Source organism: Parasteatoda tepidariorum, chromosome 2 (genome assembly GCF_982258835.1).
Source record: "Parasteatoda tepidariorum strain Cologne lab strain chromosome 2, Ptep-v5.0, whole genome shotgun sequence".
Taxonomy (NCBI): Eukaryota; Metazoa; Arthropoda; class Arachnida; order Araneae; family Theridiidae; genus Parasteatoda; species Parasteatoda tepidariorum.
Genome location: NC_141756.1, coordinates 41,015,299 through 41,033,764, shown reverse-complemented (window position 1 = coordinate 41,033,764; position 18,466 = coordinate 41,015,299). Strand labels below are relative to the sequence as shown.

General features: G+C 26.4%; 1 protein-coding gene across 2 annotated transcripts; it reads right to left on the bottom strand.

Moving 5' to 3' along the window:
- Positions 1-1,404: 1,404 nt before the first annotated feature.
- On the bottom strand, positions 1,405-18,272 carry LOC107453730 (centrosomal protein of 83 kDa). Of its 2 annotated transcripts, none has more exons than XM_087157240.1 (12): positions 18,048-18,272; positions 17,774-17,924; positions 15,825-16,046; positions 13,314-13,562; positions 12,470-12,716; positions 12,022-12,166; positions 11,782-11,931; positions 9,822-10,002; positions 8,578-8,727; positions 6,575-6,666; positions 6,254-6,449; positions 1,405-3,004 (listed from the first exon to the last, which is right to left on the bottom strand). In XM_087157240.1, the coding sequence occupies exons 1-12, from the start codon at positions 18,182-18,184 to the stop codon at positions 2,822-2,824; spliced, it is 2,103 nt and encodes a 700-aa protein (XP_087013366.1). In that variant the 5' UTR covers positions 18,185-18,272; the 3' UTR covers positions 1,405-2,821. The 2 variants fall into 2 exon arrangements, with proteins under 2 accessions (XP_087013366.1, XP_087013367.1); XM_087157241.1 differs by having other exon boundaries at positions 18,006-18,263.
- Between the last annotated feature and the right edge of the window lie 194 nt (positions 18,273-18,466).

Below are 18,466 nucleotides of genomic sequence, written 5' to 3'. Positions count from 1 at the left end.
TGGTTTCAGATCAATGAAGCAACAAGTTACGGAAATTAAAGGCAGGCCGTGGCATAAGGCTGCCCACATTAACCCACGTTGGCCATAAAACTGTGAAACCTTGACTCCCCAGGCTAACAGCAGATTGTTCTACGAATGCTATACTTATCCTAAGCTACTCATAACAGAGTACATAACTTCACAATTAGGAAATGCGTTTCCTTAGATGGTTAGATGCTATTTGCTCATCTGACATCGATTTCTAAATAAGTGAGGCCCTGTTTCCGATGTTTTCTTTATGCTGAATAGAATTAGACTATACATGACCAATCAATAAAATAGCTCAAAAGTTACAAGAGTTTTTCATACAAAAAGTACTCTTGAAATGTTACTTATGTATACTTTTTACACTGCTATATAAAAGCTATCTGAACATATAAGACATATTTTCTGATGTAATATTTCCTTCTTAATTGAATGATACAAAACAGTAACCTATAATCCAAATGGTTAAAAAGTTATAAGAGTTTTGTTTGATATTTTTTTTCAATTTTGTATTAGCACTTATTATGCATTCTATAAAAAGAAGCAATACAGAAAGTGAGGCATTACTTCATAAGTGTGGTTTTTGGTTTAATAGAACATGACATGACTAAACACAAATCAAAAAGACAAATACTTCAAAAGTTGCAATAGGTATTTTTTTTATAAAATGTGCTATTTTTTAATTGTATATATTATAAAGAAAATGTTCAAAACTTAAAATCTATTTTATTGACTCGAATTTCCTCTCAGTCAATTCAGCATGAAAAATTATATTAGAAAATATATTCAGATAGTTCCTAAATAGAAAAGTAAAAAGTGTATATAAGTACATGTCAAAAGTAGTACTCTTTACGCATATAAATTCTTATTACTTTTGAACGATTTGTTTCATCGACTTATATAAAGCTTCATTTGATTCAACATAAAAAAAATACATAGAGCCTCACTAATTTAAATATTAATATCAAATGCATAAATAGGCACAAGTACAAACTTGTATTTTGGTAAATAATACCCTTATAGCTTCTAAACTATTAGACCGATCATCTTGGGTTCGGTTTTTATTCAAGTCAGTGTGAGAAAATAAACCTGCACTTGCTTGTATTAAAGAAATTCAATTCTACTCTCAAATCACTCCCATTTCCTTCAAAATACAGAGAGTAGGATAGTTTATAAGTATCATTTTTTATGACATAATAAATCTTTCTGTTAGAAAATAACTAAGTTATTTAATTTTTCAAAGAAATATCCATTTTTTTTTGCTATAATTTCTGGACTACAAATAAAGATATAGCAACTTTTTTTTGTGCGGTGAACTGCAAAATTTTTGAGCAAAATATTGATATATGTATCTACTTATTTCAAACTAATTTGCAAAAATTACCAAGTATTCAAAAAAATTTTATTTATAAGTTAAAAATTTTTTCCCAACATGTATATAAAACTTATCTTATAATACATTTAAAAGAGAAGTATAATCGTCAAATTCAAAGCAGCAATAGGCAAATAATACACATTATGGCAGTAATTTTCTTTGCAATATGTAACAAATACAGGGTGGCCACCCACCTGGAAAACCTTGAAAACCTGGAATTATCAGGGAGTTTTTTTATACTGGAAAAAACCTGGAAATATCAGGGAAATTTGGATAAAAACCTGGAAAAATCAGGGAATTTTAAAGAAAAGCTGGAAATTTTTTCTTTGATAATTTTTTTTAATTTCACTAATTTAAATTATTTACTAATTTTCTTAATTTAAATTATTTCATCCATTATATCCACTTTTTTTAAACGGAAATGTATCGCCGAACAGTTGAAATATCATCAACTTAGCGATACTTTACTTTCATCAAAATTTGCTCCATTACAGCTCTGTTAAACTAGAATGCCACATAAAATTCTCCCACAGTTGCTAAGCGAATATAGAAACCTTTGACTGCTATGGGACTGTGCAATTTAGGAAAGATTCTGGTGGAGGTGGAAAAAGGGATTAGGATATTACCTTCTGTTTTTAAATTCTGTCCTGGGGCTGAATCCATTTATGGCTCAAGTTTGTTCCGATGCTTTAGTGGTAATTTTTTTTTCTATTTTGACAAAATGTTTTTGTATTTTTAACTTTATAAAATTCTCCAAAAATTAGTTGGTTATAATTTAATAATAATAGATTTCATATTGCACTCTTTTTCTGAAAGTTTTTCTGCTCCCATTCAAGGAAATCTATAAATTAATTTTTCTCAGCAAACCAACCAGTCACATTTTTTTACAATCGCTAATGTTTGTCGACAAATCTTTACAATTGTTGCATTAATAATTCTTGATTCAAAATTTTGTACCAAAAAATTAAAAATTAAATAAAAAATCTTGCCAAATTGTCAAAAAAAATTATTTTTTTCAAGATGATATGTTAAAAAAAATAACATTTTGAATAAAATATTTTATAATACCGACTCTTTATGAAAAAAAACGAAACAGAAACCTGGAAATTTTAAGATTTTTATCTGGAAAACCTGGAAAAATCAGGGAAATTTGAAATCTGATTTGAGTGGCCACCCTGAAATATAATTTACAATAAATGAATGCAAATTTAAAAATATCATAAATCTTTACATTTGTATGCTTTAAAAATATAAAAATTATGTAAAAATACTGTACTACTAAACAAACAAAAAGTTTAAGAAACTCTTCAAATATCTCATATGTTAAAAAAAATTGCACATTTCATGCACATTAAAATCAATTATAAATGTATCACAGAAAATGTATTCTTCCATAAAGTCATTATTCTTTTTCAACTTTTATTATAAGTTTTCCCAGTCAATATCACTGCTAGATGATAAAACAGGACTTATGGCTTTCGGAATCAAAAATTTCTCTTTGGTTTTAGAGGGTCTTCGACGAGAGAGGACGGACTTCTTTTTAGAAAAGTTTTTATCAATTTCTTTAACTTCTGAAGGCACATTAACTTCTTTTCTATAAACAGCCTACAAAAAATAATGCACTAATCAGTATCAATGTATGCACATAAAATATATACACACAAATTGATTTAAGAGTTCAAGTTATCAGGATCAGAGCCAGAAATCAAATATCATAGGACTTGAATAAATCAGTAGTTTCAAATATAAAAAATAAGCTTAAAATATATAAATTCAATAAATACAAAAGCATTTTGCTTGCATTAACAACGTTTCTTTCACTTTTGGGTCAGTCGATAACTTCCCAATACTCAAAATAATTTACAAATGCCTCGACTAGAATTTACAAATGGATGTATCTCACAGTTAATTTTTTTTTCATTATTTTTTATTAGTATAAAGTATTGATGAACCAGTTTTATATGGATTGTGGGATGTATATTGAATCATTTTCAATAAAGATGCAAAATATTAAAAATTTTAAAGAGCTTTTGAAAGAATTTTGTATTCTGGAAATTTTTGACAAATTAATAATAATAAAAATTATCGAGAAATAACATTTTATTATTTACAATGCTTTTGGCAATTTTAAGCTGCTTGTAATCTGCTCATAAATCTAAATTCAAAATTTTCCTTATGCCAAACATCTGGAAAAACAAATAAACAACATCACAATTATTAGAGTCATTTCAAGGCAAAAATCATAAAAAATTAACATAATTTAACTTGTATGTGAATATCAAAACAATATATAATTTTCTAGATTCAATATTCCATAAAAAATAATTTACTTTCAATAAAAATGTAAAAATGAAAAAGAAATATTTTCATGAAATAAAAAAAATTATTTACTATTAGACTGCCAATTATAATTATGTAATTGTATACAACTAATATATCTTTAACATTCATAAGTTTGCATTAATCTTGCATATCTATGCTTAAATATATAGCGTAATGAAAGTAACACTATAATATGACTAGAAACATGACTTCAAGCTTTCAAAAATTATTGAATTAAATAATAGAAATAGAAAGAATTAAATAAATATTGTGGCATTTGATTAAGTTAAGAACTAATATTTTTTTTCTATAATATATGACAATGACATTTTAACATGAAAGAAGTTTAAAATGAATTACATGAAGCAAAAAATTATAAAAAAATTACTAAATGTTCACTTATAGGTTAGGGATATACATACTCTGAACTTAGCATAAAGACTAATATTTTCTCTCTCTATAATACGACAGTTAAAAATATTTTATATTGATTTGTTTATCATTTATAAATTAACAAAACCTAAGTTTTAAATAATAAATTTTTTCAAGTTCATATATAAACTCTTAAATTATGGAAAAATTAAAAACAGACACTTTATAATATAAATCTGATAAATCCCTACATTCAAATTTTACTTTAGGCTGAGGTTTAACAGCTTTTGCTTTCCTCAATGAAATAGATACCCCACAAAAACAAATTGAAAATTTGTAAGCTACAAATCGTTTGTGGTTGCCCCCTTTTACACGGTGGACGCTAGAGGACGGGTATTTGGACGGCTAGAGGACCACTCGTCCAGTCAGCAGAGCGGGAGATAAGGAGTGATAGATTTATGAGGAATTAGAATCCAGAACGCCTTATCTTAACAATTTGTTCTCATGGAATGTAACATTTCTTTCAATTTGTTTTTGTGGGATATCTATTACATTGAGGGACGAAAAAAGCTGTTTGCGCTCAGCCTAATTGTTCAGTTATAGTCAAATTTTACTTCATGAAACCTCAAAATGTCAAAGAATAGCAGCGATTACACAGCAGTTTTCACTCTATTTAACAATGTAAAAACTAGTACATAAAAGTGAGAGAAATATAAATAAAATATGACAGCAACAGCAAAATAAAAGAATCTGTTAATTTAATATTATTCATCTCCTTTTCCTTCCTCAAACAAATGGTAATCTAAAAACCAGAAGTTAAGATAATTGAAGTTTTTTTGAAACATTATTTTATAGTAATAAAAGTTAATAAAAAACAAATCACAGCACAACCTATTTTCAAATATGGTATAAAACTGAAAGTTTATACAGAAAATTAAATGGAAAATTGAACATGAAATTCTGTAGTTTAAAAAATTTTTTAATCTACACAATTTGAAGCTATAATTGTCAACTGTCACAAAATAGGAGACTGTTAAACAACAAAAATTGTACTGAAACTTTACTCCAGTTCCACAATTTCTAAAATTTAAATTAATAGAAATTATGTGAAAAAATCTACAGTAACCAACATATTTTTGACATGCTTCTTAATGTTTTGCAGTTTCTATAGTGAAAACCAGTGTTTACTTTCAGCAAAAAGCTAATAAATCAAACTTAACTTATAAGATATTATATCAGATAAATCATTGCATGCAACACTTATTACATTCTTGATCAATTAGTAATAGTAATAAAATTGTACATTGATAAATTACAATCCCTTTAATTACAACTTTTCTTAAGTTTATAAAAATATATAATATGAATGCAGTTATTAAATTGATTATCAATCCATAACATGACCTATGATCTTCTTAATTTTAGATTTCTTGATTGAATTATTATAACATTGAAGTTTCTATAATGTTTCATTGGTCACAAATCGATATTAATATAATGTAAATATAATACATCAATATTCTAACTGCTTTTACCTAATTCTTTTCCTTAATGAAAAAAATAATAATAATGTAATAATACAAAAAAATATAAATGCAAAAAAAAATACTGTGGTGTATTGATTCCAGTCAAATGACAGACATTAAAATAAATTTTAAGTTAACTTTTTTATAAAATAAAAATTATGAACAGAGTTTAAAAAAAATTATAAATTTATAAAAAAATTATAAACTGGTTATTCTAAACTATAGTATAAAAAAATAATTATAAAAATAAATAAATAGGCAGTGATTAATGAATTATAAAAAAAGAATCTATGTAATGCTTGTCCAAAAACTCTTACAAAATAAAAATAATAAAGAGCAATGCGAATAAGCTTGAAATGGTCATACTAAACCATATTTAACAGTGCTGATTTTTTAAATTAAACTAGACAATAGTGATTACTGAATGCGTTAAAACAAAAGATCGAAATAAACATTTATGTAATACTTGTTGAGAAATTTTCTAATGAAATAAAAATAATAAATATACAGATGCAAACAAGGTTTCATTAGTTATTCTATACCATACTTAACAGTATAGGCTCTGATTTTATAAAAATAAATTTTTATAAAAATATCTTAAATAAATATATAGAAATAAAAATGTATACAATACATGTTCAGAGAAAGATCGGAAATCGGTATTTTTAATATCTGCAAGCATTTTTCCAGGTATCATTTGTGAAGATACAGGCTGCTTCAAAAGACTTCCTGGTTCAGTAGTTACTAACTTTATATAATCCCCAACACGTTTCTGTAATTCTGCAAATTCATTTCTGACTTGGAAATGAACTTCAGCAGGGACAGATTTTCTAAAAAGAATCAAATTTCATTTTGACTTGCTCATATAATATTTGGACAGAATTGTAATACTGGTAAGGAAAAAAAAAAGCAACTACACAAATAATGTAAAGAGCAATTCTTAATTGTAACTCACTCTATTAATTCTTTTTGAGTGTGCAACTTTTCTTTCTGAACATCAAGTTTTTCTTTCAGCTTAGAAACTTGAGTAGTGTATTGCTTCAGTTTCTAAAAAGCAAATAATGTAGATACTGTATTAAGCATGCATACAAAATAGGGTGTACCAAAAAAAAAAAACTTTTTTTCTGAGTTTTAAGCTGAGAAAAAGTTGTCACAGTAGATAACTGGGTTGATAACAGAAACTTTTAATTTTTTTTAAAAGAATGAAACAAATTTTAGATTTTAAGTTCAATAATATAGAGTAGTAGTAATAAAGAATATGTATGAAATGTAACATTTAGTTCTCCCAGAATCTACATAAAAATCTAATTTAAAGATAGAGCTCAAAATTGAAAATATGCATATTTGTTAATAAAAATTAGGATTTTTTGCAGATTATGAGACCAAAATGTTACAGTTAGTTGCATAGATTTTAATTGTTACTTTATCTTCAGAGCTTAATATTTTAAAACTTAAAATCTAAAATTTTCTGATATCTTAAAAAAAAAAGTTTAAAATTTACCTGTTTTATCAATAAATATTAAACCTTAGGCCTATACAGAAAACAAAATGTTTTTCAATTTGTTTAATTTTTTTTCTCGATAAAATATGTAATCATAGAAATAACTTTTTATCTACATGAAATTGCGTATTTTGAAAAAAAGTCAATTTGAGATACACCTTGATACATAGTCATAACAGGAGAAGGAATGGTATTCTCTTCATACAGCAAAAAGTATTGCCATTTTTCCATCTTCCTTGCTTTTTGTTAAAAAAATTTGTTCCACCATATCGCCAAACTTGGCCTCATGCGACAACTACTTTTAATAATATTAATGTTATCTTTACAAAATAGAAACATATTAATATTATAGACACTAACTAATACCTGAGTGACTAGAATACTAAACTCAATACATGATAAAGCCAAATTAGCAATTTTTTATCAAATTAAAACTACTATAACTTATTTTGCAACAAATAAAATATAAACTATTTGAAGGAATATTTTTTTAGCATTTATACCTTGAATCTCATTATTCATTGCAAATTTAGAGTACATACCTTTGTTGATTTATTGGTATTGAACAAAGGATAAGCTAGTAGCAGATTTTTAAACAGAAACAAAATAAACAAGTTTTCTATTCTTACTTTTGTATTGAAAAAAAAAAAAAACATTCATTCTACGCAAAAGTAGCTTAAACACCAAATTACAAAAGCACAATGCACTTTTTAAATACCATTTATTTGCTAGATATTATTAACTTTCTAATATTACTTTATATTATTAATAAACTTTCGTCCAAAAACATTTTCCTGTTATTCGTTTAAAAAAACTTTTCTAATCTGAGATTTTTAATCATTTTGAAAGTATTTCAGAAAATAAATAAATATAAAATTTTAAGAATTATAATGAGATTTTTTTTTATTTTTAAAAAAAACATTAGTTCAGATTTGCTCTAGACATTTTTTGAATTAAGTATTTAAAATGAAAGTTCAGCTGCAAGTAAGATCTTAATAAAATTAAATTTTTCTAATTAAAATTGCAATAATTACACTCTAATGCATCATTAACAATGTATTTTCACTTTTAAAAATATGTATTTATTGTTAACAGTATTGACTTGTGATTATTTTCAAATTTAAAACTTATCCACACAGGGAAAAAAATCAAAACAAAAGAAAACCCTTCATTATAATATAAATATGCAGATAGTATAAAACCACATTTAAAAAAATTTTTTTTTCACTTTTATTATTTTCGAAATTGGCTGATCATCTTTTTAAAATATAACATAAAAAAGCTATTGTTTCTAAAAGTTAAAAGGTATATAAAAGAATTTAACTAATTAAACTTATAATAAAAAACAAGAAATAAACTATGAGCAAAAATAATAATTTCTGTAAAATAAAAAATATATCTAACAGGAAATTAAGTGATTAAATTTATAATAAAATAGGCAAGAGAAACATTCATACAAATTCAAGTTCTCTCTTCTCAGCAACTGAATTGCTTCTGCATTCTCTTAACTGTGATTCTAACTCTTCCAGACGCTGCTGAAAATGCAACTTTTGCTGTTCCCACGTCAATTTCATTTGTAAAATCTCATGATCTTTCTCCATTTGATTCTGAAACAATGGTACCATTTTGGAAACAATTCTTAAAGAATACAACTATATATATCATACTTTTAATATTTTTATCTTCATAAAAAGAGGAGCTAAACTGCAATTAAAAAAAGTCCTTCAACACTTTTTCATCAAGGAAAATAATAAAGCCACAATTTGAGAGAATTGAAGTACAATTTTAAATTATACATATTATCACGCTGAAAATTGTTGTTTGGACTTTTAAACGGACTAATAGACTAAAGTTTATTGAAAAAATACTAACTTTTAAAAAGAAAGAAAAAAAAAAGGCAATTTTTGAGACTTTTCACCAAGAAATATAGAGTAATTTTCAATTTCGCATGGTCTTTGGGCCCAAAGAATGAAGAAGTGAAGTTTTCTTTTCTTCAAACATTTAAAAACTGCTTTACAAAGAATTTTCTTTTTTACAAAACTGTAGCTTTTCTTCAAATATATCAAGTCACACAGTTAGTTATTACCAAATCTACATAAGAAATAATATCTTTAACATGAGGAATTGTACTCAGATTTTTCTAGCAAAAAAAGATGATAAATACATGAATGAAAACTCAATACCTCATGTTAAGCAAGATTTCTAAATTGTTGTATTAACAATTTATTATTTAATAAATATTAAAGTATATGCAGTCACACACTTACTTTGACAATTATTATAATTACACTGTTTAGCAGTCAGCCAATTTAACAAACAAACATGATTACGTAAAAACAATTTAATTTATAAATTTTTATTTAGTTACAGTCCTCTCATCTAAATAAAGGCGTGAATTTTTTACTCATTTTCAGACTTCATCAGAACTTTCCTAAGTTCTCAAATTACCAGTATTTTGAGGAAAATAGGTTAAGAATCTTTGCTTCAATTTTAATTTCAAACTCAATTCAGGATAAGAAGTAGTTACTTTTTTTCGCAATACAATTGTATTTTCTTCAAGTATTTTAATAAAGAAATAAAATTTAATCGGTTTTTTATTTTTACAAATTATCAAACAATATTAAAAAATTAATGTTTGAAACATGCAAGTGTAGGTTATGAGGCAAAAATCAAGCACAATTGAAATAACTAGTTTACATACATTTCTCATATTTGATGCTTGATTCAATGAGTCTTTAGATTCCTCTTGTTTCTGGAAATTCGCAGCAAGAGATTGGAACTTATTTTTCAGTTCTTGTATTTCTTTTTGAATTTGTAGACTCTCTTGGGGAACTGTGCTATTTTGAATTCCAATATTCTGCTGCTGTTTTCCAACTTGTCCTCTAAAAATTAATAGGCAATATGCATGATTTTCAAAGTCATTTTAAAATGAAAGAGCACATGAAACTAAATGGGGGATAAAATGCTAATTAAACTGTTATTAAATTTATCTTCATTGAAGTGTTTTTTAAATTGCTATGACATAATAACAAACAAAAACGGGCAGCCTCTAATATTTATTGTTTGGTACACTACTCAACTCTTTAATCAGCACCCAATTGTGTTTCACGTCACTTTTGGTGATTTCACTTAGTTTTAACAATAGCAGATAGGAAACACTTCAGTATAGTAGTTATAAGCATTTTATTGAGCTTTGTTTAAATTTTAAATTTAACAGGAATATAAATAGACTTGTTTCTTCATGCAGAAATATTTTTTGACATGTCTAGAGTTGTAAATTTGGGAAACAGTAGAGACAAAAATTTTTTTTAAAAAAAAATCCTGTTTAGATTGCTGATATAAATTAAAAGTTTCGATAATTATATCATCCAGATATATATAACTTAAAAACTCCAGTACATGCTAATAGAAATAACAAGCTTTATAAATCATATATATATAAACATCCATAGCAGAATGCTTGGCAATGTTCTGCAACAAGCATATAAATATTATAATAGTGAAAAAGCTCAGCCGATTTTAAGTGCATTTTATCTCCGAGTAAGCTTACATAACTGTTCTTTATTAATTTTTATAATTTTAAAACTAATAGATCACCAAAAATTGCTGATGGGCAGAAATCGGTTTTCACATTTGATAATCAGCTTGAACTAATAAAACATACACTCAGAAATTGATATTATGCCCAAATTTCAATGAAATGACACATCTTATTTAAAAAAAAAAAAAATACCTTTTATCAATGACAATTATTTATTCAGAATATCCTTGTCAACAATAATTGATTCTGTTTTTTTAATTAAATTCTTTTTCTTGCAATATATTGACATTATTTCCATTGCTGATACCAAAGTCAATATTGGGAGAAGGATTATCGTCATTAATTCTCTGTATGTTTGTGGGCATCATATCCGACTTAATCACTGACAAGTAACTTATTCGAACTTAATTAACATAAGATACTTTTTTCATTTATTGATTAATGCCTAACAGGTTTATTGCAATGAAAAGGTTTGCAAAGACTTTTCCAATTTTTAAAAATAATATGCATCTAGCATTGAAACCAAGATACTTTCTTACGAACAGAAATTTCTAAAATACTCCACGCTCACAGATGTTTAAGTTTTCAGTTTTCCTTTCACATACTCATACACTGACATTACAATGTATCACTAGATCTTGACAACACTGGCTGATCTGGAAGCTTGCCTCGGCAAAATAAACGCTGGCTCAGAAAGTACTTTTTTAAATAAAAAAATAATATTTTGCAAGAAACAATATTTTTAATAAAAGAAATACTTTACAATTAATAAAAGAAAATACTTTTTGGGAAATTTTTCTTTTTAAAATTCCTTATTGTTCAGTGGAAAAGAAGATTGTTCTACAGCAGCATTTACAGCACATTTTAACATATTCTGTTGTGGGAAATTTATATATAAGTCTATAAAATGGACATTTGTATATGATTAAGAAAAAAAAAACACTGAAATTAAACATTTTCAATTAACAAGAAATTAAACAAGATGGTGATATTCAAAATGTCCTCAGAGTTTAAATATACGAGCTGATAAGCAAACTTTACAAAATTATGGAATTCAATGAAATTTTAATTTGAAATATATTTTGTTCTTGTAATAGTTCCCCCCTCTTATTTAATTTACCTCATTGCAGTGATCTCTTTTTCAAGCTCAATTTTCAACACACTGCATGCATGCAATTGTTGCTGCAAATTTTGTATTTCACGGCCAAGACTTTCTATGTGGCTGCCTTTGCTGACTTCTAGTTCCTTAATTTTTCGTTCTAGCATTTCCCTAAAATAAGCACAATCAAATAAATATATCTAAAATGCTTAATGAAGTTATGAAATTTTTTTATAAAAACCCCAACTAAAAATTATGTACCTTTCCTGTTCTTTTTCATTTGATAGCTTCCAGTATTGTTGCCTAGAGGTTATTAAATCTTTTTTAAAATCTTGTTCCTTTGCAAACATGATTTGTCGTTCCTGAGACAAACTTTCATCAAGATTTGTGTTTTCTTTTCGTAACCCTATTCAGAAATAAAGTTGCAAAAATAAAATGCTGTGCGCAAGTTTTGTGATACATCTCTGAAAAATAAAACTATGTAGCAATATATTATTTCATATCAAACAAAATGATTTGCGAAAAAAAAATCCAAAACAAGCATCATAAATCACACCTATATCAGCTGATATATTATCAAGTGTTATTACATTCAATAGAAATCCTGATTGAAAAAAAAAATAAATCAATGGCAGTAAAATTTTTAGATTTTACTAAACTTACTAACTAGTGTTTAAAAACATGTCTAAAACATAAAAACTGAAATTACTTGTAATTTCCTCAATTAGCTGCTCATGTTCAGATTCATATTGGGATTTAAAATGCAGCAGTTCAGCCTGAAGGTTTGCTTGGATAACCTTGGAATTGAGTTCAATTTCTTCAATCCTTGTTTGCAATGATAGTATTTCCTGCTTACTCTTCTGAAGTTCAACATTCAAAGCTTTTCGATGCTCTTGAGAATTTGATAACTCCCTTCCACAAACTTCTAACTGTCTCATTGCCTTTACTTTTTCAGCCTGAAATGAGAAAAAATTTATTTTGACAATAAAGAAAGATTATTAGCAAAAATGTGTATATATAAAAAAAGAAATTTATTATCAAAAACATCCTCCTTTTCCCATTTTCTGTGAATGTCTTTAAAGATGGTGAAACAGAATAAGGTTTTTGATAGTTTATTCCCAGAAATGATTGCATAACATAGCATAACACAATCCAAGGTAAGCAGACACAAAGTAAAAATTTAATTACGTACATTATGACATAGTATCAATCTTAAAAATTGAATTAAAGGGGAAAATGATACCTAATCAGTTGATAGAATTATCTGATGGGAAGAAAAAACAAAGTGCTATTTAAAAAGTTAGTGACACAGTAAATGATTACTAATCGGATTTAGTGTAACTAATTGAATGAGAACAGGTTTTGTTTAACATTTATTTAATAATTACATTTATAATTTATAAAAGCGTTCTACAAATCTTAAGTATAGAAAAAATAACAGATATTTTAAATAAAAATTAATATTTATTATGTCACAGTTTTTTATTCCTAAAAATACTATGGTACAAAATTTTCAAATGGTATATAACAATAAATTTGTTGTTTTAGCATACCTCTAATATTCTTAAGTTATTAGTATTATCAGCTGCTTGTTTTGAATTTGACCTTGTAAGAGCACTAATTTGAAGAGTAAGATTTTCATTTTGAGCTCTTAAATCATCACATTCGGAGTGGAAACCTTTAATTTTTTGATTTAATTCTAAAATTTCTCTCTTAGCAGACTTCAGATCAACAGCATAGGAATCCGTTGGTGTTGACTTTTCTCTCTCTAAATTCTTTATTTTGTTTTGCAATCGTTCTACCTGGAACGTAAAACAAAAAGTGTTTATTTACAAAAAATACATAAAATCAATATTCAACCTTTTACACATATTTTTAAATAATAATACTAACTAATAGTGTTTTTTCAAAAGTTTTTAATACAAATTTAAAATATTTTCTTAAGAGATAAAATTATTGCCAAGTCAAATTTCAGCATTAGACAGCTAGAACTCTAACGGCACCTTTTTTAGAGTATTCTTTAAATTGATTTCACTTTCAGTTGACGTTATAAAAAATGTCACAACACAACTTCATGTTTCAACACATTTCAAGCATTGTATTCATTTATTTACTTTTGCATATATTGAAAATTAAACTGTTATTAAGCTTAAAAACTTTTAGGTGATGAGAGCAAAGTTTAAATTTTACTTTCATATAAATTTAAAATTAGCTCATATTTCATAAATGACATTGAATATTTGTTCATTAAAATAAATTGAACTTGATATTTGGAATATTAAAATTATTACAAAAATCAAATTAAAATACTTGCAACACAATCAGGTTTATAACAGTTATCTCTAACAGTCATCTTGTTTCCTTGATACACAAGCACATTAAGAAATTTTTTTTCCTGGAACTTTCCATCTGAATTAGACTACTTTTGTTCAAATTCATTCGAAGGTATATCTGCATGACTAGATTAATCACTCTACGTTTCAAATATTTTAGAAAATCTAGGTAAAGCAATTAGTTAAAATAACAAACCTTATCAAGGTTAATTACCACTTATGTTCAAAATATTTTTTTCTTTCTCCAATGCCAGTCTGGGGAATGACCTACGTCATACAGGCATCTGAAGGGCAGGTTTGTCGGCCACTCTTTTATGGGCACCATATTAGGTGGGCCAGCGTTGCTCCCACAGTAAGGACAGATAGTACTGAGAAGGAAAGAACATCCATGCCTTGCCCGGGATTCGAACCCTGAACCTTTCTGATGCAAGGGCAGTTCCCTAACCCCTACACAGGCCGGTCGGCTTATGTTCAAAATATACATTTCTATAAAAAGTTTAAATTGACTAAATTTGTAATAACCAGTTTTCTTTGTGTTGTCTACATTTCAAAAAAAAAAAACTTTTATAAACTAAAATATCCCATGAATGATGATGTTTACAGAACTTAAAAAAAAAAGAATATTGTATATTTTGATACATACATTAATAAATTTAATAAACTTATAATAACTATATTTATAACAAAAAACACAAGCATGCACAAGAAATGAAGTTACATTGCATGTAATGACCTTTTTCATAAATTATAGCCAGTATACATAATTATAGTGATAAGTTTAACTTTCATTACATTTGAACATTATTACACAGTTTATTTCAAAATTCAAGTAATTTAGGTAAAAATCTAACAAAAAAACTTTAATGTTTCCAGAAAAAAATTTGTTATGACCCAAGAATTTTATTAAAATCTGATAAAAGCATATCTTAAATGAAAAAGCTCAGTGGGCTGGCTTTTTTTGAATAACTCCAAGTTTTTTTAAATCTGTGTTTTGAAGAAAATAAGTTATTAAAAGAAAAAAGTACTTCAAAGTAATTTTAAAAAAACATAATCTTAGCACAATAATTAAAAATTATTGTAACAAATATATTGATTCTTGTACACAATATTAGTTTTTTAAAAGATTTTTACAATTTTATACCCAGAGAGAAACAATTATTAACACTTTTTATTGCTTCATAAATGTTAAAAAAGAAAAGTTAATTATTTAACCGACATGTAGCAACTACAAACTAACATTCAAAACATTGGAGGGAAAAAAAATAATGATTCATTTTTAGATATTTATAGTCAAACTGGCCACGTAAAAATGGATTTTTGCATATTAGAGTCAAAAAACTAAAATTAATTGGGATTCATTGAGGAATAAAAGTTATTGAAACCTAAACCATTTAATCATAAATGATATATAGCCAAAAACAAAAAACAAGTTTTAATGAAAAACATATAATAAATACACACAATTTTGTAAAAAAAAAAAAAAAAAAAAAAAATTAAATACAGGAAATATAACAAAATAAAAAAAGAAAAAATGCATATGAGCAACCCAAGTAATTATTTATGATTTGTTTCCTAACAATTCATTTCCTTTTGTCAGCAGCTCTAAATAAATAACGTAAGTAATTTATTTAGAGATTTATAATTACTGAACACATTAAAGTATATTTATGAACAATAGAAAAAGACATTAAATTATTAGAAACAATTAAATACATTAAGGAAAATACTTACTTCAATTAAATGTTCTAATTGAATTTTTTCAACAGTACGAGAGAATTCAATGTCTCGAGAATCAAATTTAGATTTTAAAATTGCATTTTCATAATGCAAGTTGTTATACTGATCTCGTAGTCTATCTGCATTAGTGTCTAATTCTCTTATTTTAGATTCATAATCATTCCTAGCTTCTTCCAAAACTGCATCTCGAATCTTTCTGGGATCAAATTGCTGATTCTGCAAAGGAGAGATGATTTTTCATCACAAAGATAGCAAAAAATCCATTATAGAAGAAACAATAACATATTAAAAATGAAATATGCATTCTGCAAATAATTTAATTCCAATTCATTAAAAATAAAGTCATGTAGTAGAAATTAAAATTTGGTGTATAGATGAATAAAATAAAATTCTTTGTCATAATTCAAATTGATTTACATTGTACTTGTATTTATTGATGAAATATCTTTCTATCAAATGTATTTAAGTACATTAATTTCATTTTATATAATCATAAATAGTTATAAAAAACTTCAAGGGGTATAACAGATTATTGTTCTGCTTGTAACATAGCATTGCTCTAATATACCATTTTTATTGTAGCACTTAATAAATCTGCTTTAATAATTTGTCAAGAAACATAATTTTTAAGACACCTTTAAAACTACGTGGAGCATCCAATATTTTTGAACCAAAAAAATAAATCAATACTTTCTCATAGACAACTCTTTCTGAAATGCAACTGTAGATTTTGGGACTAGAGTCAGGATCACGCTTAAAGGGCGACAAAATTGAAAATAAAATTGGAACTATTTTCAGTATGTAATCTTTCTTAATTTTATAAAATAAAAATTTCTGCAGTAGTATTGTATATTTATAATTGTATAACTTTTTCTTTTAAAATTTGAAAGTGATTCATAACACGAAATTTGAAAGTTAAATTAATCTGTTTTGCTTTGCCCAAGGACACTAAACCCCTAGACATGTCTTTAGATACATTGCTAACTCTCTTTTTAAATTTTACTTAGTAATGGGTATTACAACTCCTAAATATGAAGTTTGAAATTTTTTCGCTATTTCTTCACAGTACTTTAGTATATAGATATAGTTTAATTTAACTAATAAGTAAGATCATTTAAACACACAAGACTGACATTATATGGGACGCCGGCCAGGTGACTGAGCGGTCAGCGTGCCTGACTGTGAAGCCAATGGTTGCGGGTTCGAATCCCGCTCAGGGCATGGATGTTTCTCTCTGTGTGTGTTCTCTGTTGTGTGATGTGCGAATGTGGCCCACCCTATAAACGGGTGTGTGGCAGTGTGGCGTGGGTAATGTTGCTCGCCTCCGTGACTTAGGTTCACAGGTGCCCACTGAGTAACGTTAAATGAGTAACAACTCCGGCATCTTCCTAGGCGAAGAACGCAAGTTCAGTGCCTGCCGTTAAAAAAAAAAAAAAAACAAACATTATATGGGACTGAAAACATAAGGGACTAACACATATAGGATTGCAAACATGAGATTGATTATTTTGACTGGCCAAGGGCCACTAAAACCCTAAACATGCCGTAAGATACAATGTTAACTCTTTTTTAAGTTTTTTTTTTGCACTGATAAGAAACATATAGTTTGACATTTTAAGCACTATTTCTTAGCAGTGCTTTTTTACAGACATATAGAATAATTATATTAATAACTCCTCCAATTACTAAAATTTTTCATTTTAATTAACAATAGAGTAAGCATTTTACCATAGTTAAAGAGTATATAATTATAATGTAAGCATATTGTATCGCTTGTACATACTGGATTGATTGTACTGGAAAAATAAACAATGTAATTTTATTTTATACACCCTAAATATAAAAACCTAGCTATCACAATGTATGTAATCATCGATTTCCTACTTGAGAAACAATCTTAGTAAAAAAAGTTTTGGACGAATTAAATTACATTAAAATTTTACTTTTTCAATTAAAGAGAGTATTTTTTCTTCTTGTTCTTGTATTTTCTTTTTCAACTTGATTATTTCAGAATGATGCGTTGTTTTCATCAAATCATTTTTAGACCTTGTTTCTTTCAACTGATCATATATGGCAGATAATTCTTCCTGTAACCTAAAAATTTAATCATTTAAAGGAATTTCTTTTACATTGCCAAAATAAAAACATTATAAACTTGCATGTTTTAAAATTTACCACAATTTTGAAAATTTGCGGTTCATCACTTGGTAACCTTACTTCTTATACTCATCCTTTATATCTTGATAGTTTTGTTTATGCAGGTTGCATCGGTCACTTTCATCTTTCAAGAGTTTTTGCAGTTCTTCAATATTATTTGCATTTTCTTGCATGATTAATTTTCTATAAAAGTGCATACAAAAATGAACAAATATAACAAAACCATAACGGCAAACGGAAAGCAGAACTTAACGTAAATCGTTGACGTAAATAAACAATTCAAATTTAACGGTTACAAAAAAAGCCTCTTACCCAAAAAATAATAAAATGTTTTTTTTTTAAATTGAAGAAAATATTTTGAACTCAAGTTTTAAAAAATTTTTTTTAGATAACAGCTGATATAAATTGTTTCAAAATAAACTGAATATTGAAATTTGGAGTTATTTTAATTTATTAATGTTGCTGGTAAAAAAAAAGTG